The 26346-nt window shown below is 35.4% G+C and overlaps 1 protein-coding gene across 1 annotated transcript; it reads left to right on the top strand.

Annotated features, from left to right (window-relative positions):
- The first annotated feature begins 1790 nt into the window (after positions 1 to 1790).
- Positions 1791 to 26346, top strand: LOC129002716 (P protein-like). The gene is made up of 19 exons (XM_054430726.1): positions 1791 to 1834; positions 3164 to 3313; positions 4077 to 4235; positions 10830 to 10956; positions 11400 to 11478; positions 13863 to 14038; positions 14629 to 14735; positions 15095 to 15254; positions 15854 to 15925; positions 16840 to 17001; positions 17390 to 17514; positions 17857 to 17995; positions 19603 to 19738; positions 21954 to 22098; positions 22326 to 22374; positions 23377 to 23607; positions 23964 to 24222; positions 24993 to 25086; positions 26236 to 26346. The coding sequence occupies exons 1-19, from the start codon at positions 1815 to 1817 to the stop codon at positions 26321 to 26323; spliced, it is 2478 nt and encodes an 825-aa protein (XP_054286701.1). The 5' UTR covers positions 1791 to 1814; the 3' UTR covers positions 26324 to 26346.

The following is a 26346-nucleotide window of genomic DNA, read 5'->3' as shown; positions in this document are numbered from 1 at the left end:
GGGCAAATGGAAATTCGCTTAGTCTGCAGGTTTGCTGCGGCGGGGGTATTTTAATTTCTATTTAAACTATTTTGAAGAGCTTAAAATTACTTTCATACTTTAATAATTATTTTAATTAAAATGGTGACCATTTTTAAAGAGCTGAAAAAATAATTTAATATATTGAAGTATTTTTGTACAGTTATTTACCGGTTCGGACAAAATTCAAACAAATTTAAATTTAAATTCACTTGTTATGCAGCATTTATTGAATGGAGATTTAAGTAAACTGCTATAAGTTTTGCTTGCTTATGGATAGTGGATCAAACTTGGCATAATCTTATTTATTTTATAGGTACTAAACTATTAATATTTTACTAAATAATGTACACTTTATTACCCTCCCTGTAGCAGCAAACCTAGGTTCTCGTAAGCTAATGTTATTTAAATAGATTTTTGTGAAAATCAAAACAGGCAAATGGAAATTTGCTTGCAGGTTTGCTGCTGCTGCGAGGGTATTTGTGAGTGATCTTTGTAGTCAAAAGTTTAATACAAAATACTATAAGTATTACAAAATATTGTAATAGGTATATATTTTATTTTTGTAATTCATGTTATGATTCTGACTTTTTAAATATTTTTTGTAAATTTTGTAGTATTTTACATGGTATAGGCCTACTTATGGTCTAAGTAAATAATGTGCCTTATCAGATATTCATTTCATGAGTTGAACAGTCAGAGAAACCAGCAGACCAAGATAAGGACTTGATACATCTTACCTTTGAACAGGAAGGATTTGACATGAAAGTTGGACATTTCTGCTCTTTCCAGCAGTGAGTAAAATCCAGCAAGGTAAGCAACATCTTACAACTTTCAGCAGGCTTAAGCTTTTGATTTTCATTTTTCACATTATCGTTAATAATTTTTACAGAACTGCATAACTATTGTCATTACATTGTAAATAAGCCAAAACTATTTAATTAAATATGAATTGTTTATGGGATTATTTAATTCTACATGTGTGGGAATTGACCCTCCAAACCTTTATACTTTTCTTATAGATAATTAGAGTATTTACAGTAATTTTGGACTCTAGGTATGCAGTAGTAATCCTAGAACGTATATGTTTACTTACTGTGAGAGATTTTTAGAGAAGTTTTTACCTCCATTCAGCATTAGCTATAAATGTAACAGAACATACACAAAATCATAGAGATGCTAATTATACCGCACGGAACAAATTATGCGAATTGAAGTGTTTAAGTTTTATTTTTGGCGATTAGAGAAAATTAACATGATATATTAAAAAATAAATTTAAAAAATTGTTCTGCCTTATTTTTTTATATTAATATGTATTTTGGTACCGGTGCCTAAGTAATTTAACAAGTAAGTTAGGGAACATTTCAAAAAACTGTTTGTTGCTATTTAGATTCAACCCTGATTTTAGGAATCCCCTTTACAGTATCAGTAAAAATATAATTTAAAAGACTATTAATACTAGCCTAGAATCAATCATTTGTGGCTTGAACTTCAGCCAAATTCAAGTTTAAAGACTTTCAACCACTCAGTCCAATGGGATTTAGAGGATTTTTTAAAAAAATTACCAGGCAGGGATGATTATAAGAGACAGTACGGTATTATTAATATTACTAAGCCATGCGTGTACTCCTTCTCAATACTCAAATATAAAGTAACAACATAATTAACAATTAATTATTACAATTTGCTAATCTACAAAAATATATTGTTTAAGCAGGCAATGAGCAAAGAAGAAAATAAAAATGCCAGTGTTATCAATCTGGACAAACAAGATGATGATGATTTTGACCTCCCAATGCGCTCTCCAAAATCTGGGTAAGTGTTAAATTACTGAAACACCTATTCAGTTTTATAATTATAGTTTTAATACATGTTTTGTGACTGGTTTTAAAATTGTTTTAAGCTTGTATCAAAATTTTTTAAGAATTGTATCAAAACAGTGTTAATACAAGTTTTGTGACTGGTTTTAAAACTGTTTTAAACTTGTATCAAAACTGTTCAAAACTTGTATCAAAACAGTTTTAATGTCCACCCAATGGGCTTCGTAGAAATGTTGACGAAGCCCATCGGGTGGATCTTATAATAAGCATTTGGTCTACCTAAACTTCCGACTGAAGATGGACCTACGGGTTTGAAATTAATATCGGACAACCATAATAAGGATTGCTATAAGGTAAGAGTTTACAATATCTATTTGATTATATAAGCAATCCAGAGGCTGAAATGATTAATAACTTATCTTAAACCTCTCTTGAACCAATATAAGTTGCACCTTAAGGTTATTTATTTTCTTAGTTGATAGTTTATAAACCTTATAAAGGATATTTTTGGGGGAATAAACCAGATAAAAAAACCAGGTAAAAATTATGGCATGACTACAACCATCATCCTCCATTACATCTTAAAAGTTGTATCCATTAAATAACATTATTGGTCTGGATCAATAAAAAATAGTGTTTTCATAAGATTTCCATATTGATACTTTATTTGTATAGATTGACCATGTGGGTCCTACAACTTCTAAATAATATGTGGCCATTTTGCTTCCAAGCAGTGTTTCCACACAACCGAAAAAATAATCCCGCTTACTGGATCGAGAAATCCCGTTTAATCCCGCATGATTTTTTCCTGTTTATCCCGAGTGTTGTATTTGACATATCATGTTAAAATAGCTGTTTAAACCTTGCTATTATATTTTGCTGCAGTAGTTTAATCAATTGGAGTTAGTTTCCCTCTAAAATTAAACATAAAAAATTAAAAAAAAGACGTCATAGCTGAAAATTCTGTTTTATCCCGCATCCCGTTTTAATCCCGCTTGTGGTATAAAAATCCTGTTTTGGGGATAATTATCCTGCGTATGGAAACATAGCTTCCAAGTGTTTTATTTGATCTTACATTTTATTTTTCAATACAATTTTTTTTTACGCCTTCCATTTTTTACTTTACAAAATATTAAAAGCCTAGTGCAAACATGGCTTATGAGTGGAAATCAAAACTTTTATCTCCTAATATCAGCTTCTAATATCTATGCCGTTTGTAGTGAATTTAATTTTCCATTCTATCATATTATCCCGGCACGCACAATTGTATAGATTTTATAAGATTTTACTCAAATAAGAAAAAAAATTACATTTTTTTTTCTAGCGACATGCAGGGTGCCTACGAAGTGTGGAACACTCTTCCAGAGGTGGTTAAGAAGGATCCGTCGTTTGAGCCATTTCGGCGCTACGGACATCGACTGGATCAAGAGGTTCACATCTCCCCCAGCGGGAGCACGGGTGCCAAGAGGAAAAAGTAACTTGAAACTATGGTTAATCAGTTTTATTTCCTCTTACGGCCACACAATACAAATGTTAAAAGCTATACGATAACCAAATATCTACAATTGTTTCCAGTTTCATAGTTCTTTTTAATAAGTAAAGTACAGTAAAATAGGCATTAGTGCATAGGGCAGAGAAATTCACCCTATAGTTTATACCACTGAGCTAGGAATACTGAAGGTAGCACTGACACTTCAACACTGCTATATAAAAACTAGACACTGCGGCAATTTTGTTGGATTGGTACCAACTAGGAAAATCAGCTCATTGGCTCTGGCCAATCCCACAATCCCCTAGTTCTAAATGTACTAAAGACATGTAAATGTACATATGATTGTCAATGTCTCACAATTCTCTCATTCATGGCTACCTTCAAGTGTATCTCTAGCTAAGTGTTTTTTTCAACCCTAACATCTGATTTTTATTTACAAAAGAAAAATAACAATAAATTGATGACATAAATGCACAAAAAACATTTCTGCATATAAACAGCTGATATATCTTCAACAGATCCTAAAAAATAAGAAATCTACTAGCATTGAATTTGAAGTAGGTACAAGTAGTGTAGACTTTTCATCCTATGATAAAATCTGAAACCAGTTATTATGTGCATTTCATGTTGGTTATTTAGGTTGATTTTATGGTTTGTGATATACTGTTCGGTAACTATGTTATACTCCTGAAAAATGAAAAATGGATAATCTTTAATGGGCAAAACATTTAATCATTTGTTTCAGAGCCCTGACTTTTGATGTGGATGTAGGAGGTTTGTCTCCTAAGGTACAGTCCTCAGGCGGTTCCTCAGTGCCAACTGTCATGATAATCAACCCCTCGGACGAGAGTCTCCATCTGAGCTTGGATGAGGATGAGATTGCCAATTGTCCTGCTGGGCCGTCGTAAGTATAAGCATCGACTTATTGCAATGTTTCAGCTCTGACGTCCGATTTTCCGGACACAAGGCTAACACTGAAACTTACACTCACAGCTATCTAACTATGTACATTGCAAATGAAAAAGTAAAGGCTCAAAAATTGATAACTGACTTTGTTGTTAGGTGCTTAGAATGTGCTTGATAATGCTTGATAGTCCGATTTTTATGAAATTTGGTATGTAGGTGGATGAAATCCATGGTATATCCAGGAATTTATTTTTATTTTTGTTGAAATTTTGATTTTAAATGGGGATTTCCCCATAAAAACTCACAAAATTGAAAAAAATCAAATATTCTAAAAAATATAAATTCTGAACCAAATGGTAGAACACCCATTCCTGTAAAGATTATGGTTCAAAGGCTATTGTAACTTATCTTCTTTCCCATTAACCCTTTCAGTGCTTTGAAACGGTATATTGTTGTTTTAAAAAATCTCTAAGGGATATAGAGAGGAAGGTTATTTTAACAAAAAGTAGCAAAACGGCCATTGGTGACCTGCATGTTCATAGGATACACTAACAACCACATAGCTAAAAGATTCGCCAAATCCGATGATTTCGAGGTGTATGTCTAAAGCAAGGATTATGAACACCTCACTATTGTTGAAAATGCCTGCCTTTTGTTATTTGTAATAGTCATACTACAGATTATGTGAATGTTTATTTACTATCAGCTGTCTGTTTTGTTGTCCAATATTGTTCCTTGTCATGAAAACATTAATGAGAAATACATTTGATTATTTTATAGTTTAAATTTGTTTTTCGTCGTAGTTTTGCTTATTATCCCTACACACCTCCACTTGGGAGAATAATTCAAGAGGTTATGGTCGCCAGCATCGTTTTAAGTACATAACAGTGTTGGGAAATTAGTCTACTACGTACACGGTAAGAACAATTTATTCTGACGTAATTTTCTGTCTCAAGAGTATTATTTCTTTGATATATCTTTCGATCGAGTTCGTCCAGCTCTACAAATGGAGTACGTGAAAGGTATAAAACCATTGAAAGGAGCAGAAGATTGGCCGACGTGGAAAGATCGAGTGTTGGACGTTCTAGAGTTGTTCGACGCGGTTGATATCGTCGAGGGAAAGAGAGAAAAGCCTACCCTCTCTGAGCCTCCGACTAAAGCGGAAAAGGAAGAACTTCAGAAATTCAACAAATCCACGACTCAGGCAAAAATAGTTATTTCTCAGTGCGTTAGTGATGATCTACATCAACGTATTTCCGGAAGATTATCAGCTAAGGAAGCGTGGGGAATTTTGATCGAGCAGTTCGATAACAAGGCAGAAGATCAGTTGTTTCGTCAGTGTTTGGATTTCTTCAGTATGGAATGGGATGATACCGAGGATGCCCCGACCGTGCTTTCAAGATTGAAGAATCAAAACCGCGAATTTGCAGCTGGCCTCAAAACGCGTAACATCCAAACAGTCGAAGATTTTCTTGAACTCCTGTTTGTGTCACACACAAGTGTTACCTACACATTTTGCCGAAGCGTTTTGAATCGTTCAAGTCTAGCTACTTACTTATGAAGGCAAACGAGAGCAAGAAACTTTAAGATGTTTCATCTGCATTGATCCTTCATGAGCGTAATGTTGCTCATACTTCAAAAGCTGGAGACATTCTTAGTGCCATAAACAGCGGTGGTCAGAAGAATAGGAAACCAAAAGGTGACATTTTGTGCAAATACTGTTCGGGGAAAGGTCATTGGATTCGCCAGTGTTCTAAATGGAAAGCTGACGGCAAGCCTGCGTATCCAGCTCGAGCTAACGGCATTAGCACTAGCTCAAAAGCGAGTGACACTGATAAGAAGAGAACGAAGGGCTCGCAAGTTAACGTGACCGACAACCGAAGTGCGCTGATTTCCTTCAGCAGTGACATGAATATCGTGACCACGAACGACCAGTGGTGGATCGACAATGGCGCTATGCGGCACATTACGTCAAATCTGAGTTGGTTCACGGAGTACAAACCTTTTCCTGCAAACTCGAACGCAACAGTAAAGGCGGCGGGAAAGGAAGTTATAAAAGCTCTTGGCAGTGGAGTCGTTGAAGTAGCAAACTATGAAAATGGAAAACTGGAAACGTTCACACTCAACGATGTCTGGTATGTTCCTGACGTTTCTCGGAACTTAGTGTCCATTCTCGCAGCTCATGATCGAAACCCTAATAGCAGGTTTGAATCAACTAATACCGAGTGTCGGTTCACTATTAACAAACAAACTGTATTCAAAGGTACTCGAAACTGTGGTGGAACTTTGTATTGTGCCTCATTTCACACAGTCCAACCGTCTGAGGTTTGCGCTAATGCAGCAGAAGACAATCGAATTCTGCAGTTATATCATGAGCGCTGGGGTCACATGGATAAACGCTACGTCCGATCGAAGCTCGAATCCGAAATGGGTATCAAAGTGCCAGCCAACTACGAGATCTGCGAACCGTGTCAGTTCGGAAAGGCACACCGTCTACCATTTGGAACACGAGAACGCCCCTCAGCCCCCGGTGAGTTGTTATCCGGTGATGTTTGCGGCCCGTTTGACCCATCCTTCGGAGATCGCCGATACTTGATCGTCATAAAAGACCACTTTTCAAGGTACCGATACTGTTTTGTCGCAAGGGAAAAATCTGCTGTGAAGGAAGCGTTGCGTGAAGTGTTGTCTAAAGCACGCACAATTGGTCATCACGTCAAAGAGTTTCTCAGCGACAACGGTGGTGAGTTTGACAACTCTGAAGTTCGTCATATTCTCAGAGAATATGGTGTTAACCAACGTCTGACAGCGCCATATACACCCGAGCAAAACGGTGCTGTAGAGAGAGAGAGAACAGAACGATCGTCGAAATGGCCCGTACCTCCAAGTATACCAATCCAAATGAGACGTTTCCTGCAGCGATCTGGGCTGAACTTGTCATCACTGCTGGCTACGTTTTGAATCGAGTGGGAAAGTCAGCAGTTGCCAACAAATCACCTTTTGAGCTCTGGTTTGGTCAAAAGCTGAGGATCAAATATCTGCGAGTGGTCAGCCCAAAGTGCTACGTCCATGTTCCTGTGCAGAAGAGGTGGAAAATGGACAAGAAAGCTGTGGTTGGTTACCTGGTTGGATACGATGGCGAAGAACGATATCGAATCTATGTTCCAGAGAGAAGAGATATCGTAGTTTCTTGCGACGTCGTTTTTCAAGAAATCGTTGGAGACTGTGACAAGAAAGTTGAGTGGCCCATCAAGATTGAGAAAACCAATGACGTCGAAGAAGATTGGCAAGAAGTTGAAGAGACTATTGACGAGCCTAGTTCTCCAGTGAAGGGTGATGATGAGCCTATACCAACTGAGGACACGTCAAGTAGCAGTGATAGTGAAGATGCAGAGTTATCCAACGATCCTGCAATCCGGCACTCGACTCGGGAAAGAAGGCAACCCGAGTGGCTAAACGATTATGTCTCGTCAAACTTTGCCGAAGTTACTCTTGTGTTGACGATGAAACGAACCCTATACCTCAACCAAGACTTCAAGTCCTGCAAGAAAATCTTGTACTCTCGGCATGACTATGCAAATAAGGGAAAGTGTTGAAAATGCCTGCCTTTTGTTATTTGTAATAGTCATACTACAGATTATGTGAATGTTTATTTACTATCAGCTGTCTGTTTTGTTGTCCAATATTGTTCCTTGTCATGAAAACATTAATGAGAAATACATTTGATTATTTTATAGTTTAAATTTGTTTTTCGTCGTAGTTTATTTGCTTAGATTATCCATAAACACCTCCACTTGGGAGAATAATTCAAGAACTATGCCCTAGTGGTTGTAGTATATCGCTACAAACACACAGGTCACCAATTATTTGCCACACATGACGGGAATCGAACCCGAGCAGACGAATGCCACTGGCCAAGTGACACACGCCCTAGCCTTCTCGGCTATCTGTGCTTGAAGACTGAGGAGTCAAAAACCGGTATTTAAGCTGACGCCACCGATTGCAAACAGATAGCGCTACAGATGGTTGTTCAATGCGTTACTATAGGTAGCAGCACTAGTTAGTCACGGACTACTAGATGATATTTTTCAGTTGAAACACAACAGTGATCATAAATGTGTTCCTGGGACTTTGCTGCAAAACATTATTTTCCCTAAAATGACTATATTACGATAACCTCGTCCAACCAAATCGAAGTTAAATTAAATATTACATTGTAAACTACATGTCTTTTGATTTTATGAGATTTTGGTTTCAAACAATGCTATCAGAACATGAATATTTGTAGGAACCCCAGGAAAATTACAACAAAAACTAAGTTTTATTTAATGTTTACTACAAATATCGGGATTTATCTTTGTTACATATTTTCTTAATGTCTTATAATTCAAAATTAGCCTAATTAATAAAATAGTGACAACATTACAGTTAAAATTCAACAACAGGTAATGGAATTGAAAGGCAAACAAAAAAGTCTTGCGAAATACGAATTATTGGCATAGCACTGAAAGGGTAAAAAAAACCCTTAAAATAATAGAAAATTGTATTTTCAAAAAAAGCCGGTTTTGATTGAAATTAGAATGTAATGGTCCTTATTCTTAACAAAATAGTGCAACTCTCCACTGCTGTAAAAATTTTGACTCGAATTTTATTATAACTTTTATTATTTCCCCATAAAAACCTATAAAAAACAGAAAAAAAGGATTCTGATTGAAATTTGTCTTTTAAGGTCTTTATAATTCTAAACAACAGAGCAATCCTGTAAAAACTATGGTTCAAAAATTAATGCAGCTTTAGTGATTTTACCTATTAAATAATACTAGTGGTCATCCAGTGGTCGAAAACTCGACCAAAAATATGTAATGTACCCGCATTGAATATTGGATACTGAAGTAGACATTCCATGGACCAGTTGTTGCCATTTTTTTTTTTAATTAAAACATGTGGTTGTGTGAACCAGTCACAGTATGTGTGTCTAAAATTATATTTTCTATGTTATTTTTTGTTAGTGACAAAGCTGATGGGTCATAACAGTTAGTTGCTATAGGTCTTAATAAATCATTCCATAACTTGGTAAAAATCATCGTGTATTCGAGAGAAATTAGTCATTTACATCAGCGCAATCTGTTGGTGGCCCACATCAACTATGATGAATTTAATTAAAACTGGCGACAACTTAAACATAGGGATGGAATGTCTAGTTGTAAGTCAAAACATTGACTATTGGATACAGAAGTTGTTGTACAGAAGTTATTCAAAGGTCAAAGTTACAGGCTTCTCTATTTTCACCCCACGCTGTAAATATAACATGTGATTGGAATTTCTTACATTTGTTTTGATTTTCTGTTTATATTTCGTTGTTATTTCGTCACCAGCATGGCAACTCATAAAGCCCATGTTAATTTTTTTAAAATTTCAAATTCTTTTTTTGTTCTTGTTTTTGAGCCTATTTTAATTTTTAAAGGGATTCTGCAGTTCTACAGGAAAATATCTTTCTAACGGTATGCGTAGATTTTCCCTGCGATGAACACGAGCTGACAAAAAAGGTTTTAAAGAAACATGCTTGCCTATTAATATATAGACTAGAGTTCGTCCAGTGGTCGAAACTCGACCAAAAATATTTTTCACCACACTATGATGTTTTTGGCTGTATTACATACGTTAATTGGTGGCTGAAAGTTACGTTTTGCTGGCCATGCCAGCTGTCGCCAATTTGGGGACCGAGCAGGTTTTTACAGGCCGGGGCCGCAAAATCAGCTGTCCGCTTACTTACTTAGAACATGAATGCGTTTTAAATACACAATCAAAATCCATACCATTGCAATATAGAATTGTGTTATTGTCACCGTTGCCTAGCAACTATTTCTTTATATTTTTGCTGATTCCTCAAATTATTTCTAAAGTTGTAGTTGTGTTGACGATCAGTGTGCATTATTATAGTGGTGAATAGTGGTAATAGGGTATAGTGTGGTGAAAAATAGCGTTCGTACCACGGACCGAAATGGTTTTGCAGCTCTCGATCGTTTAAGTTCTCGACTTCGTCTCGAACTTAAAAACTATCTCGACTATGTACTATGTAAACTATGTACAGACTTCTTTATTTTCATTCCACACTTTGAATAGAACATGTGATTGGAGTTTCTTCCATCTGTTTTGATTTTCTATTTATATTTCGTTGTTATTTCGTCACCAGCATGGCAACTCATAGTATCCATGTTAAATTTTTCAAAATTTTAAATTCATTTTTTGTGCTTATTTTTGAGCCTATTTTAATTTATAAAGGGATTCTGCACACCTACAGGAAAATAGCTTTCTAACAGTATGCGTAGATTTTCCCTACGATGCACACGAGCTGAGAAAAAAGGTTTTAAAGAAACATGCTTGCCTATTAATATATAGATAGATAGATAGATAGATAACCTATCATAGTTAGGCTACTCTCATCGCTTACCCATGCAGGTTGTTGACACGCTAATGTAGGAGAAAGTATGGGTCAGATCGCTAATGCCGTTTTTTTCTCTTGATAAAATTTGATTCATTGAAAAACTTCTTCACAGGACCAATGAAAAATTTATCGACTTTGTTTTTTTTTCAGGAGTAAAGTGGAAGAAGAAAAAGAGAGCTTTGACAAGGAAATGATGAGTTTTTCTGACTCGAACTCGTCCTGGTGGGTTCAAAGCTTGAAGATCTCTTTTCTGCTTAGCATCTGGATTATGTCTTGTGTAAGAGCGACTGTTGTCTTAAACATTTTTCAAATCTTCTCTCATATACTTATTTAGTGTATTTGTTGTATTAAGTATATGTACATACAACGTACCCTACTAGCTAGTATATACTACTGCTTGTATTCATGGCATGACCTGCTTTTGTTGACTTGTCGATATTGAACCCATTAAAAGTTTTAGGTGACAAAAATGTTGCCCTTAAGTTGGATTTTTATGAATGATTCAAACTTATAATATTTTAATCCTGAAGAGTGTGAAGTACCCGCAAAGATTAATAAAAGGACAAGTGCTGTAATCTAGACTTGGACTGAGCTATAATGTATTATTCACTGCGGTGCTGTACCGTAATTGTTTTGATCACGTATTGCCCTGAAAAGCTGGCTGATGTCCAGCAGTAAGTAGTTTTAGTCAAAGGTACAACACTGTTTATACTGTTCTAGGTCGTCTTGATGCTTGTGAAGACGTATTCAGATATCAACAACTCCCATCAGATCTCAGTTCCACCAAACTTGACTAGAAGTATCCTTATCATCAGTTGATTTATTTATTGCTTATGAATTATATTTATTGATGTAATGAGTAAACCAATGTAGAATAGTTATTTGTGCAACTAGTGAGCAAAGGGAGCAATTGACTCACTCGAGAGAAATATTTACTTAGAGAGGAATGGTTTCTCGAGTGAGGCAATTGCACTTTGCACTCAAGTTGCACATTATATTTTTCCTACAGTTACCATAAAACAAATAAATTGGTAAAGAAACGTAGCATATTTTTACACAGAAGTGAACTTTTAATATGACATTTAATGTGAAGTAACAAATAAAACGGTACAACATCTGACCAGCTGATTTACAGCCAGTGCTGCCAACGTATTTTGCGTGCATACGACCTTGTCTGCATGTTACACGCTCACTATTTCGTGCCTTCACGTTGCAAATCTGGAGTGAGACAAAGTAATTAGAGTGAGACAATGTCAACATTGTGTTATTTATATGCATTGTTTTTAAAATTATGAAGACAATTTTTTGATGTACCGTTTTGGGCTGTAACAAAATCAACTTCTCGTTGGCTTCCAAAGTTCCCATAAAAGTTACAAATTTTCCTGAATTAGCTGATTGGATAATACCCTCGTTTAATTTTATAATTAGTAATTAGTAAAGAATACAAATAAGAGAAATGAGTATTGTAATGAGTATTGTGTAATGAGTGTTGTACCTGATGAGCGAATTGGCCACTTTGCTTTCTCAAATCAGTGAGAGAACATGTACATTGTTAGGTAACTGTAGGAAAAACATATTGAATGGCTTAATAGACATTTATTTCACATTTTTTGTTTAAGTTAATTATTGTGTTAAAAAGCTTGACTCTTCCTCAAATTTATTTGATCAATCTATTATTAAATACTGGGAAACCTGTGGGGCTCCAATGAGCTAGTAAAGAAACACAAAATTGGTGCTTGGATTCAAGTAATTGTACAGCCTAAAGATTCTTAGAATTGTTTGAAAACTTGATGGGAATCTATATATTTAATTCCGTAAGCAAATGGTCCCCATGAAATATCTCTAGCTAGGAAAAAGGTAGCATGGCTGTTCATTTAAAAGCTTAAGGACCAGGAACGGTTTGAAAAATATAAGAAGTGTTAAAATTACCCCTGCTCTGCCCCACAGGCCGTCAAAGATCCAGTAATTTTCTAAAGGATGAAGTACTGCTACAGTGTTTCTATGAGCTGTTTTAAATATACCAGCTGATGTAAATATTGCATGTTTTGTTTATTATTGACTTTAGTGTTTTGTTTTTAGGTTAGAACGGTAATGCAGTGTGAAATGTATCTTGTTAGGGGAAGACGGCGACTACAAAGGAGAGTATAATTTAGGAATGGTACACAGCATAGGGAGTGGTTAAGGCCAAATAACAATGGAGGTGAAGGGCAGCAATTGCTGCTATTGGCCCCCAGATAATTTTAAATATATCTAATTGCGTCGTGAACGTTCGTGCACATTCCTGCTCTCGGTTTCAATGTTTTTATGGATAGCTTTTTGTTATTTTTTAACCAGTTATTTATATGCATTGTTTTTAAAATTATGAAGACAATTTTTTGATGTACCGTTTTGGGCTGTAACAAAATCAACTTCTTGTTGGCTTCCAAAGTTCCCATAAAAGTTACAAATTTTCCTGAATTAGCTGATTGGATAATACCCTCGTTTAATTTTATAATTAGTAATTAGTAAAGAATACAAATAAGAGAAATGAGTATTTTATTTTTTATTTTTATAATTTACTTTTATCATTTCATCAACTTTATATCAATAAGCTACTTTTAAGCCACATAAATAAACTTTGTGTATGGGTGGAAATCCAATATTTACACAGTAAATGTAATTAGAATGTCTTCGTTTAACTATCTTTTCCACAACAAACAAACATTACGCAAAATACCGGTAGCTCATTGCCGCTCTATGCAACTTAAAAGATAATCTGTGTGCTATGATAATTTAATTATGGTGGTAGAAAAAATATTATGTGTGTATTACTAGCCCAACAGTCATTGCAGCTCTCGAATGTATGGCTGCACTCAGCTGAAGCTTTGTGCGTTCATCTACAATTAATTCTCGAGCGGCAATGACACAAATATAATTCCTTAAGCAACATCTTTACTTGTAAGTCAAATTACTAAATCAATATATTAATACAATATTCTTACTGTAGTTTTCTTTTGATGATTGATTTAAACTAAACTATCTGCTTCAAAAGAAGATTTTTGCTTGGTTTACATCTATTACCTAAATACATTGCTGCTAAATTTCCATTTGTTCCAGAAATTATAAAGAATAATTTGATATTTTACTCTTAAACGTTTATATTTTACTGTTTTGGAAACATTTTCCCCTTAACAAATGGACTAGGCTACTGGATCTTGCAGAGTCCGACTATGCGGCAGATAAAAGTGGATCTGGAAGGAGCTATCCTTCCTACATACTACGGTAACCTCACCACCAAGTTTATGAGAGTCTGGGTGGATCTCATACAAACTAGAATACCGAGGAGTAACATTACTCAACACAATATCTTCTATCGTAAGGTAAGATCAGCTAAACCCTTTGAACTAAAAAAATTGTTTCTTTCATGAAAATTTATCGAAATACAACATCATTTAATAGTTTTAACTGAAATGGCGACCATACAAAGGTAGGTATTTTAAGTATTAATACCTGGTATGGAAAGAAAGAGTAAAAAAAATACTTAATTGTCTTGACAATATAAATTGTATCAACAACAACAATTACAATTAGGTTTTAGTATTAAATCAAACTCTTTAAATTTTGATACATTTTTCATTGAAGTCTTCAATAGAGTAGATCAGATTTTCAGTAAGGATTTGTTTTAATTTTTTTTTGTAGGTCTTTTAATTTTAAGTTTTGAATATTAGTTGGTTGTTTGTTAAATAATTTTCTTCCGTTGTAATAAAGATGTTTTTCATAAAACTTTGTTTTGTGGAAAGTAGAAGAAAATATTTTTGTAATTTTCTCAAATCATAATTCTTCTCACATAATTCATCTAAACTTTTAAAATTAAAGAAAGAAATTGAATCACACTTCTTCATTTTTGTAAAGTGATAGCGGTATTTTGTAATTATCTTCGAGGTATTTAAATCTTTTTTCCATATTTCAGACAATATCAAATGTTTGGATGGTTCCAATCGTCTCAGAAGATGTGATCGACTTTGCTCCAGAAGTTCGCCAATCAAAACTGTTTGACATTAATGACATTGAGTTTGAGTGAGTTGACCAATCAAAATAGTAGTCTAAGCAAATTATGCAAAGCCAATGATGGAAAGACTTCAGGTGTGTCATGTACTAAACCAAACTAAAATGAATTCATTTAAAAATGGTATACTTTATACATTGGTGGCGAATTCCTCCCGCCTTGAGCCCCCTACTTTTAGGGGAATATATCTATAAGTTAATGTAATGTGTATTCATAATACCTATACTCCCAAGTCTTCCGGGTGGTTTCCTCCAAGTACTAATAAAGGTCAACTGCTGCCTCTACGACATTACGGTATTCAGTTCTTTTGTAGTGTGGTCATTGAAATAAGCAGCCTGTTTAAAGATTAACTCTAGAATTTTCTTTACAGGATGATTCCCAACAGCCTAATGTGTCTACAGTTCACCACCAATCTCGCAGCCAGCTTCTCCATCTCTATTAGTTATGACTTGTCTCCAATCAACACAGATGATGGAATCGTGTATGCAGCCTTCATACTGCTGGGACTGTACTTCCTCATCATAACAGAGGTAGGAAGTGCATGAGATAGTAACATTGTTGTTTGGACCAATGCCCAAAAAAGACAACCTTGACTTAACATGAGTGGATTGTATTGAGATTCTAGTGACTTGAGGGTTTGACATGACAGAAGATTGATTTGTGGAAGGTAAAGATACGGGAAGTGACCACATAAACTTTAGATTTTCTGAATGAAAAATCAGTAAATGTTCACTGTTCACTTAAGAGAGAACATGTTGATACTAGTAATATGGTAGTGCAGTAATATGATACTAGTAATATTTTTAACCAACTAACTTACACTATTCACAGAAAGGCTTCTGTTATAGAAAATATCGGTTGTCCATATCTAGCTGATAATGCGCTAGTGTATTTAGCCAGTGTGGAAAGTAAGACCTCAATTTCAAATCACAGCTATGCCTCAAATATCTACTAATTGCTACTGGAACAATTATCAGACATTACGAAGCATATATAACCTCTGTTTTATTGCTATACCATGTTCACTAAACATACATAACCACGCTCAATTAATTCCAAATAGGCAATTAATTATTTTTATATTGTATATCCTATAATATTTATTAAAATATGTAACTATGTGCCACAGATAGTTCACCGCACTGTGGCGGCCATGCTTGCTGCAACTGTCTCAGTGGCTGTTCTTGCTTTGTTTGGAGAGGTGAGTTGATAATCTTACTTGCAATTAATAACTAAAATAAATAAGAAGTTTATCCTGTTCATTGATATTCAAAATAATACTCTACAACAAGTAGTGTGTACAACATGATCTGTTATCTTTCTGTCAATATTTCAATAGTCTTTGTCAATTAATTGCATAAATCTTGTAAATTTATTCGTTTCAAAGAATACTTAGAATTATGACTTTTAAACCCGCAAAACATTCTTGCAAACAACTTTTTAAAGAACTAAAGATTCTAACCGTCCCTAATTTGTATATTCTTAAATGTTTATTGTACGTGAAATCAAATTTTGAAAAACTCCACAGTGAAAATAATCGGCACAATTATAACACTAGATTTCATACAGATTTTCAATATCCTATACACAGATTAAATCTTGTGGAAAGGACACCTTCTTATATGGGTAAAAGATTTTTTAACAATTTGCCTGGGTACTACCATAGACAAAAAGAATGAAATATAGACCGTCAGCTGTGCTGCGGTTACCATAGGTTCTGGCGCACACCGCTGGGATCGCCACAGTAGTTACAGCGTACGCGCTACGTAAACTACAGCGGTGTGCGCAGGAACTTATGGTAACCATGGTAACCGCAGCACGGCTGACAGTCTATATTTCATTCTTTTTGTCTATGGTACTACAAATCAATAATAGGATTAGTATCTTTTAAAGAAAAAAAATTTGAATTTTTGTTGGAAAAGAATTATTATAGTATAGACCAGTTTCTCGAAGACAAATCAATGTGAACTGTTTGTTTGGTTACTATGTATTTATTTTTACCAATAAGCTAGTTTATTTTAGTATAGTTTGTCCTGGCCTGTTTTGTCTGGCTGTGCCGGAGCATAAAAAAAAACGTTTTGTGACAATAAAGATGACTTTGACTTCACTTTGCAGCGGCCAAGCCATCAGGATATAGTTTCATGGGTGGACCTCGAGACTTTGACTCTGCTCTTTTCCATGATGGTGTTTGTTGCGATATTCTCCGAGACTGGTGTCTTTGACTACTTAGCAGTGGTGGCTTACAGGCTCAGCTGTTACTTAACCACAAAGTACAAGGTATGTAGCGATCTAGAAAATGTAAAATGATGTAATTAATTTTGCGATTGTTTTGTGTTCAAAGATGTTCAAGGTTTGTGGACCTCGCGTATTTACTTAAGGATTTACTCTCCAAAAGTGGTAAAGTTGTATGGAGTGTATTGCCATTTTCCATTCTGTTTGCACTTTATCAGAAATTTTTATTTTAACAGAACTTAATCCCATTACTGAATATTTTTTAAAGTTTCCACATGGAAAGTAGTATAGGAATGTCCAAATTAACAAAATATGACTTTTGATTTTTTATATAGAGTAAAATGCTGGGAGATCAAAGATAAAATCTGTGCAATGCCTAGGAATTGTTTTGTCATTCTAAGAACAACTCAATAATTTTAATGTATTATTATAGTTCTTCAAGCTGATGGGAGGAAGAATTTGGATGCTGATAAATATCCTCTGCATCAACACTGTTCTGGTTTCCTCTTTCTTGGACAATGTCACCACCATCTTGTTAATGACTCCAGTCACCATCAGGTAAAATGGTTAACTATATATCCAATATAGGAAACAATGTACAAAAAAAGAAAAAAAAAACTTAGTCTAGTGTGTCCCCAACTATAATACTCCTCAAGCCATTTTATGCATTTTAATTGCAAGCAATTGGGGTGGGTCATGGGTGGTTCTTGATCGTCTAACATAACAGAGCTTAGCATATTGATGTTTAATATTTATTTAAAAAAATCTTTATCAACAGCATTTACTGTCCAAATAAGACAAACTTTTCACAATAGTTTATTTAAATCTAACGTCACGCTAACACAATAGCATTGAACATTCACGTTGGGACAGTAATAATTTTTCTTATTTATTTCAAAGGTTATGTGAAGTGATGGAGCTGAACCCAACACCGGTTCTGATGGCAATGATTATTTTCTCCAACATTGGAGGAGCCATCACTCCGATTGGAGACCCTCCAAATGTTATCATCGCCAACAACAAGGACATCGTTAGTGCTGTAAGATACAGGAGAATACTTTGATCGATTATCAACTTTAATTTGGCTACTTTTATGTCCAGCATTCTAATCTTAGGACCCTAGGCTCTAGCCTCGGAGTTTATTTTTACACATTACTTCAGGCTAGGCCTAGAGGATCACTATCACGTAGCTCAAACCATTAGTGGGTGGTTGGATTTGAACAACCAGGGACCTCATACATAAAGCCCTGAGTTCTACCACTAGATTTTCCAAAAATGCATAGTATAAGACATAAGATATTTATTGCCGTTGATCATTTTTACATGAGATGGGCATGGTCAACATAAATATATACAGTCAATAACATCAAATAATATCAATAATATCGATAATAATCATCAATAATATCTAAATATATTTAAATTAAAACTAAAGTTGCAACTCCAGCCTAGTACCCAAACATATAGGGCGTACCAGATATAGTACCTACCTATTACTACTATTCAGACTGTGTAGATCCTTTTGTAGCACAGAAAGTGTGTCAAGTTTTAAAATGACTTTGTGATCATTTTGATAAGCATGTTAAATTGTTTGAGTAAAGAAGATCCATCTACATATATTTGATATAAGAAACATTTGGTTACACGACATGGACAAATTACAAACAAATGGTGCCCTCATTTTAATATTTTTTGTTGTTTTCCAAGTTTCAAGAACTTTGGATTATATTGGTTAGAATCAACTTTGTTGTTGCCAGAGTTCTTGAAGGTAAGATGTTTGTCACCCTATGCATTTCCTCCACCTTGTGTGGCATATTCAAAGGTCTTACTAATCACTTATCACCTTATCACTAACACTGTAGTCTATTTTGTATTTACAACAAATATTTACACATACAGTGACCATAGTATCGCAGTTGTAAATCTAGAAGATTTTTTAAATCGGGTCTTGTGCCACATTTTCCACTCCATCATTTTCTGCTCGAAGAAAGTTGAACTAAGTCATAACTATCAAACGAGAAATAATAACAAAACTTTTCAATATCCCAAACATTCGCACACAAGATTTGAAACTGGGCCTCTTTACATGGGATTAAAAATCTTTTTGTAAAGAGGCAATGACTTTGGTGTAAATAGTTTTACCTTAGTACCCATATAGCAAAGAACCAACCTTTATTGTGTCAAATTGATAAATTTGTGTGTAACTGATTACTGCTAAAATGCTATATAAAAACGATAACAAAATTAACCATAAGGGTAAAAATAATCAATATTACTTTAAAATCTATGAAGATTTATTACAATTTTATAGGCACACTCTCCATCTTTACAATGTGTGACATGCGACTGATGAATTATACGAGATATAGATCGTAAAGAGAAGTAAATCAACTAAATAATAGGGTGTATGACTGACATTTTTTACTCGATTTGGTAATTGGTTTAATAGTCTAAATGGAATTATCAATCTGTAGTGTTCTTGTCCTATACATCTTTCAATCTTTCATGTTATCACTACTAAAAATGTTTAGTATTGAAGTGTAAGACACTCTTAATAACTGAAGGGCTTTTGTTGTCAGGAAATAATCTTTATTACTATAAAATTAAAAAATAGGTTAAAATAATATCATAGCTTTCAATTTTCAGGGAATTACTTTTGGAGTGTTCACTACACGGATGGGTATACCCCTCACCATCATAATGATCCTGGTGCACTTCCAACTGAGGTACATGTTCAGAAACATAAAGGACTTGCAGTATACAGATCCAAAAGATGTTCAAGGTAAGTTTCAATTATTGGTTTAGAAGTTGAACTAAAAGTCGTGTATAACTATAATTCTAGTTTTGTTTTTGAACGACATGCTTTTAGGCGAGGTGTTCCTATTGATGTAGATTTTTGTGGGCTTCACTCACCCAATCCTATATGCAAGAGCAATTCCTCACAATTCCTCAATTCCGCAATTCCTCACAATTGGGTGGCAATTCCTCACCCAATCACGGTACAAAATCCCGTGTTCTTGTGGCAGAAATTATGTGGGCCAAACTTCTAGACCAGTTAAAGTTCGAATAAATGAACACATAAAAAAAGTCAAAAACAAGGATAAGTATGGCTCTAAGATATGTGAACACGTTGTAGAAACGAATCATATACAAGGAGTCTGATTGGAGGAAACGAAATACGGCAGAGTCGCTTTTCATGGCAATAGAAGACGAGCCACTCTCACGACCATCGGTGGATGTCAGTACGGTGTACTTAAACATTGTTAAAAACGAACTAGAACAACTACGAGATAAGGCCAGGAGCGTGAATGGCTTATCAACAATGGACAATGCACCTACCCCCGCCCCCGCCCGTCCTCCTCCTAGCTCAGCTGATCCGGCAGTCGTGGTTAGGCGTTCGACCCGCGTGCGGGCTAAAAATAGTTTTTTAATACCCTGAAGAAGCGGAACGTTGTTATGAGTTCCGCGAAACGTTGGACCTTGATGCCGTGGACGATTTTGTGTTGTATATATGTGTGTTTATGTGTTTTGACGAGTCCCGGACATCACAAACAAAAATAAAGGTGAGTGAAGCCCACAAAAATCTACATCAATTCTAGTTTTATTGGTCGATATTGAATGGGTGTTATTTTAAAAAAGTTTCTGCTATTCGCTAAACAGTGCCTTTCCCCTATTTCCAAGTCTGTAGCAATCCAGAATTATGTGATTTGTAATCTCATAAGACTGATTGCATAATTGACACTCCTGGTTGTCATTGATGATTCCCAAAGTTTGAAGGTGTTTCCTGAAATACCCCTGCGTCTTGACCCTCATCAGACCTATTGGATGAACCACTGGCCTTCTTTGAAGGTCCCTCTGTTTAGAGTGGAGTGACCGTTGCACCTCTTGGCTTGTCTAGGCATCCGGACCCACAGTTGGGCCTGGTGTTCCACTGGTCTTTGGGGCTTCATCGAGATGTATGTGTCTTGCTCTAGATGAGCTAACCCCTGAAGTGTTGGTGATGCAGCTTCTAGAGTTGCATCGAGGTTTGGTTCTGGTAAGGTTTTCTAGAAACAATATAATGTTCTCACCAGTCACAACTGCTGTGAGGCCAAAGGTCGAGCCCAGGCAGAGTCCCGCATGCCTGGGTAAGACAGTTACTCTAGGAGGGTGCCTGGTATCCTAGAGGCTCCGTACAAAACACCGATGGGGAGCCCGGTAGCATTCACCTCTTTAGCACGGATTGCTTAACACTGAGGTTCGGCTGAAAAAGAAGAGAAGGGAGGGAGAAGAGTTCTCCTGTAGGAAAGCAAAGAAGAAGAGCCAGCAAAAGAAGCAGAAGTATGCTGGCCATAGAAGAACCCAGAACAAAGAAGAGAATGATCTGGGTTTTGGGTAGGGTACCTCGGAGTCGCCAGCCCACAAGAGGCCTCCCGTGTAGTTGACAGACAACTACCCCTTCTATCCCTTCCACTTGACTCTTACCTTTAAAATAATAGCTCAAAAGCTGAGCAACATACATTAAGCATAAAAAAAATTAGTGGGGAAACCTCCCCTCAAACCGCCTAAATTTTGTGAACAGACTATAAGTTCAGTGATTATTTAGGCAAGGTAATTTGTCCAAAGCTCAATAGTCAAAAACAGCTACAACCAGCTGTGACCAGATGTGTGAGCTGAGGGATCTATAGTCATCAGAAAATGATTCAAACTAGTAGGCCCTATATCTTAAAGAGCGGACTTACTCTTCTCAAAAACTATTCTAATCTTATCTGCCTTTTACTTTTATAGGCTTTGACTTCAGTATCCAATAGTCAATGGTATAGGTCTGTGAATCATAGAACCCACAGAACTGTCGAGGTCTTTGGTCAAGAAAACTTTGTTTTTTACTGATCAGTAATCGTGATGAAAATGCCTTAATTTATCCATAAAAAATAATATTTCAATGTTTTTCCAAGTGGAGGTAAGTCTGTAGATGTTAATGTGATTGGTTGATGCAGTTTCTGATTCTGATTCTGCAGAGTTGAGGCATGAGATAGTGATATGGCAGAGAGCGGCTGCATCTTTATCTTCCTACAGCAAGGAGGAGGATTACGTGAGAGAGACGCTTATGAAGAAAGTTCAACGACTGCTCAGTGAGCTCAAGAAGAAGCTACTCACTGGCAGGTTCTGTTCAACACTGTTTATCTTACTAGTTTATTGCATTAGAACATTTTGAGTTCTGTTTCTGTTAACATACATTCTTTGTTCTCTTGAACAATTTTTGTGTTTTATTTCTTTGCATTGTTTAATTTCAGTAAATTGTAATCAAGATAAACAAGTTTTGTTACCCTTGTCAAGATATTAGCTCATTTTTGATCCTTTTTGATAATCAATTATATCTCATTTTACAGCATTGCAATGGAGACTTACAGGGAGGACATAGAAGAACTTGCTCAAAAGGTGAATTTTATTTTTGCACTCATTTCTAAAAGACTAATCCTATATATACTAAAATCAACAATTTGTGCTTTTGAAGTAGTTAAATTTGATACTGTGTAGGCGTACAGAGTAGTTCTCTGAAAAACAGTTTTGTTGGTCAAAGAAAGCTATGTTTTAATTACAAGGAATATTCAACTTAGATTTTCATAATGTACATCTGATGGCATTTTTAGGCATTGTACGCAACGTTCAATCTGTATTCAACCCACTAATGCTGTCAACTTTCACCAAAGTTGAACACTGTTTATTTTTAAGCTTATTTAAGCTCCACACCAGCTAAGCTACACATTAGAAGGCTCGATATGGATTTCACATGTAGGGAATTCAAACCTGTGTATGTGATGTAGAAATACACTACACTCGTCATGCCACTGGCGACACTAGCGCTCGCAGGTTAGATTCGACAAACTACTTGAGGTTGGTTAGCTCAGTGGGCTATCTTGCCGCAAAATGCAGTTACGTGCTACACACATAAGTTGTTATCAATTGGTTAAATATGAAATGGGAGCATTTTTCGATGAAAAAATAAGCAATTAAGTTAGCTACTATCATTGGCATTGTAAAATTACCATCCATTTAATTATGAATGTGAAAAAAATTTGATATTTTTTGTGTGTTAGACTTCCTATTAGAGAATGCATTCCTTCTCTAATAGGAAGTCTAACACACAAAAAATATCCTTGTTTATCCTCTCAACCATGGTTACTAACACCAGTGGTTACTATTTGATCACTTTTTTATTTTGCTCTAAGCCATTTGCCATTTGCTACTCAAATCTTTTATAGGGGGGTAAAACTTCAGAGTTACAACACTAGCGCAATCTATGAGAGCCTCATTAAACTAGGTTCTATTTGAGTTTATGAAATTAGTTAAAGCTTACCCATAGATTTATAAATGGGGTGTCTACTTTAGCCTAAAGTATATTCCTCATTTTTATTCCCTAAGACTATTTTCTCATTTCAGTTCCCCATCAGAGACAAGCCGCTGTTGCTAAAGTCCACTCTTGCGCTGATGTTCGTGATCGTCACGTTCGCTCTACAGTCTATGCTGGAGCTACATCTGTCCATGGGCAGCATTGCTTTCCTTGGAGCTCTCCTGTTGCTACTGCTCGACCGGGAGGACATTGTCGACGTGTTAGCTCGCGTCGAGTGGAGCACGTTATTGTTCTTCACCTCACTTTTCATTTTAATGGAGGTGTGTAGGATATTTATCGGGTACTAGTTTATTTACCTGTGCTTTGCAACAGAAGAACCAAAAAAGTAAAAGGTAAAGAACGTAAGTAGAAGGTAAGAAACAAAAAATAAACGGTATCAGAAATCTGACACATATTTTCTCCCATTAGCTTGTCAACGACCTTTATCATGGGTAACTGGTGGGAGTAGCTATAAAGTTTTATATGGAAAATAAAAAATCACAAATGTTTCAATAACGTTTGAACCGTAATTTTTACAGCAATGGGAACATGGGGTTATGGTTCTATGGCATAACATGATGGTAAATGCAGGCAACTTGTCACTATTATTATTTTCTAGTCTTTCTGCTATTTGCAGGGTCTCTCCCGCCTGGGGCTAATAGACTTCATCGGACACCAAACAGAGCAGGTAGTTAAGTCTGTTCACCCGGAATACCGTCTGGCCGCCAGTATCTGGCTGATCCTGTGGGTCTCAGCATTCACTTCCTCCTTCCTGGACAACATCCCTCTGACCACAATGATGGTCCGGATAGTGGTCAGTCTCAGTCAGAACGAAGAGTTGGGTCTGCCACTGCAGCCACTGGTGTGGTCCTTGGCCATCGGCTCTTGTCTTGGAGGTAGGCTCTTGAGAGTTATTTAATCTTTTGGAAATGCAAATTTATCCCTAGTGAAAGTTATTAAGGCCGTGCTGTAATGTAAATAAGATGAAATGCGCGGTGTTGGTCAAACGCACGAGGAACTCCTTCGTTATGGTAAGAAGCTTTATTAGCTATAGTTTGATGGATTTGAAGCCTTATATAATGTTGAACATCTATTATTCGTTATGCTGCAATAACAACTTAAACTACATGCAGTCATTGTGGGATTTGTTATCCATGTGACTTCAATTTAAAAAAATATATAAGTTATGATTTTAGCGAATTTTCCATATAGAAAATAAATTATATAACGTTGGTCTCATGGTAAGACCTAGTGACCTAGACCCGAGAATAAATTTCTTTTTTCGTTTTAAGGTACCTTCCCTAATGAGATATTTGAGTGAAAATCCCATCAGGCAAATGGAAATTTGCTTAGTCTACAGGTTTTCTGTGGTGGAAGTGTTTATTTAGCATACTGTATTTCTATATTCTATTAACAGAAAATATTACACAAAATAAATAAAGAGTACTGAAATATTTTCTAGCATCACTCATATTGCTTGTTGTTTTCTAGATTGTAAGAGAACTTGAAAATATTCTAAATAGGCTAATGTATATATTATATTATAAATATTAGTTTTATAAACATATGAACGTTTAAAACCAATATGTATAGCTGATATTGAGTACAACTAGTTTCATACAATAATAACATAATATATTTTACTTATCTCTTAAGGACATTACAGGAAACGGGACGTTGATCGGAGCTTCCTCAAATCTAGTCTGTGCCTGTGTGGCTGAAAGACATGGATACAAGTTCACCTTCATGGAATTTTCAAGGTACCGTACCTATGTTTTTTTTTTTTCTATTGACCTGATTTGATTTATTGGTCATAACTAAAATCAATAAAATGGGAACTATAAAACGAATTAAGTTAAAACCTAATAAAATGCATCGACATAAACATTTGATGATTTATCTTTTAGCGTAATATTTTTTAACATTACAATGTAATTTTAATAGGCGGAAGTTAGTTTTTTAAATTATAGTACAGATAGTGTGAAAGTTCAATGATTTTCTTGAAAATTTAGTCTTTCAGTCTTTGAATGCATTTGCCACAACATTTAAGAAGAACAATATTATTGTTTCTGGAACATGATAACGATAAGCGTTTAACAAAGTGTGAGAACTTCTGTAAGTAACGATTATATGAATAATTTAACCTTCATTTGTTAATTCTGACAACCAATCATGAAAATACAACACACTACTTAATCTTCTCTAAGTTTGTAAAATAATGGAGAAATAAAACAGCAGAATTCAAAGGTGAATGATTTTTTATTGTGAAAACAATAATTTTTAATAACTAATATCTGCATTAGCAATGGAAAAATTAAGTAATGAAACTCTGCAATTCCAAGATACCTCATTATTCTGGTTGTAAAGTGTTGATATATAATGACCAATAGTGTGGCAATCCCCTCCACTCGCCAAAGTCCCTTACAGCTGCAAACAATCAGCGACACTCTCTCTGTTCCATTAATGTTGCTCTGGCTATGTTACGTTCATTGATGAACGTACGCTTCAAATGTAGGGTATACACATTACGACCACACCTCTAAAATTTATTTTTATGTTAACCTTGTTTTATTTATTTTTACAGCCTTGTATCAGAGTAAATTGTAATATAGCTATGTCCATCATTAAATTAAACTAGAGGTCGTCCAATGGTCGAAAACTCGACCAAAAAGAATTCTGTACATCTAAAGGAAAATATCTTTCTATCAGTATTCATGGATTTCCCCTGAGATGCTCAAGAGCTGAGAAAAAGGTTTTAAAGAAACATGCTTGCCTATTAATATATAGATATTTTTTTATCTTACTTACACCAATCAGCATACAATAACAGATGCAAGGTTATGCTGAATATAAAGATATTTTATACTTAATTTAGTCATGAAATACTAAAATTAAATTTTATTCCACAGAATAGGGTTTCCTGTTATGTTGTGGAGCCTTGTGATCGCAACAGCCTATCTGATGTTAGCTCACGTGTGGCTGGGATTCAATGGTTAGATACATCCACATCTGCCTTGCGT

The sequence above is a fragment of the Macrosteles quadrilineatus genome, unplaced genomic scaffold (assembly GCF_028750875.1).
Source record: "Macrosteles quadrilineatus isolate MER2022 unplaced genomic scaffold, UCM_ALF_1.0 Scaffold_9__3_contigs__length_116548681, whole genome shotgun sequence".
In the NCBI taxonomy this organism is placed as follows: Eukaryota; Metazoa; Arthropoda; class Insecta; order Hemiptera; family Cicadellidae; genus Macrosteles; species Macrosteles quadrilineatus.
Note: the sequence above shows the minus strand (reverse complement) of the source record. Positions and strands in the feature narration are given on the sequence as shown.

Excerpts from the sequence above, each read along its gene's own strand:
- LOC129002716 (XM_054430726.1), top strand. The coding sequence starts at position 1,815 with ATGCGCTCTCCAAAATCTGG. Across the intron at positions 22,375-23,376 it reads TAGAAGAACTTGCTCAAAAG|TTCCCCATCAGAGACAAGCC; the intron begins GTGAATTTTATT and ends TTCTCATTTCAG. Across the intron at positions 25,087-26,235 it reads ACCTTCATGGAATTTTCAAG|AATAGGGTTTCCTGTTATGT; the intron begins GTACCGTACCTA and ends TTTATTCCACAG.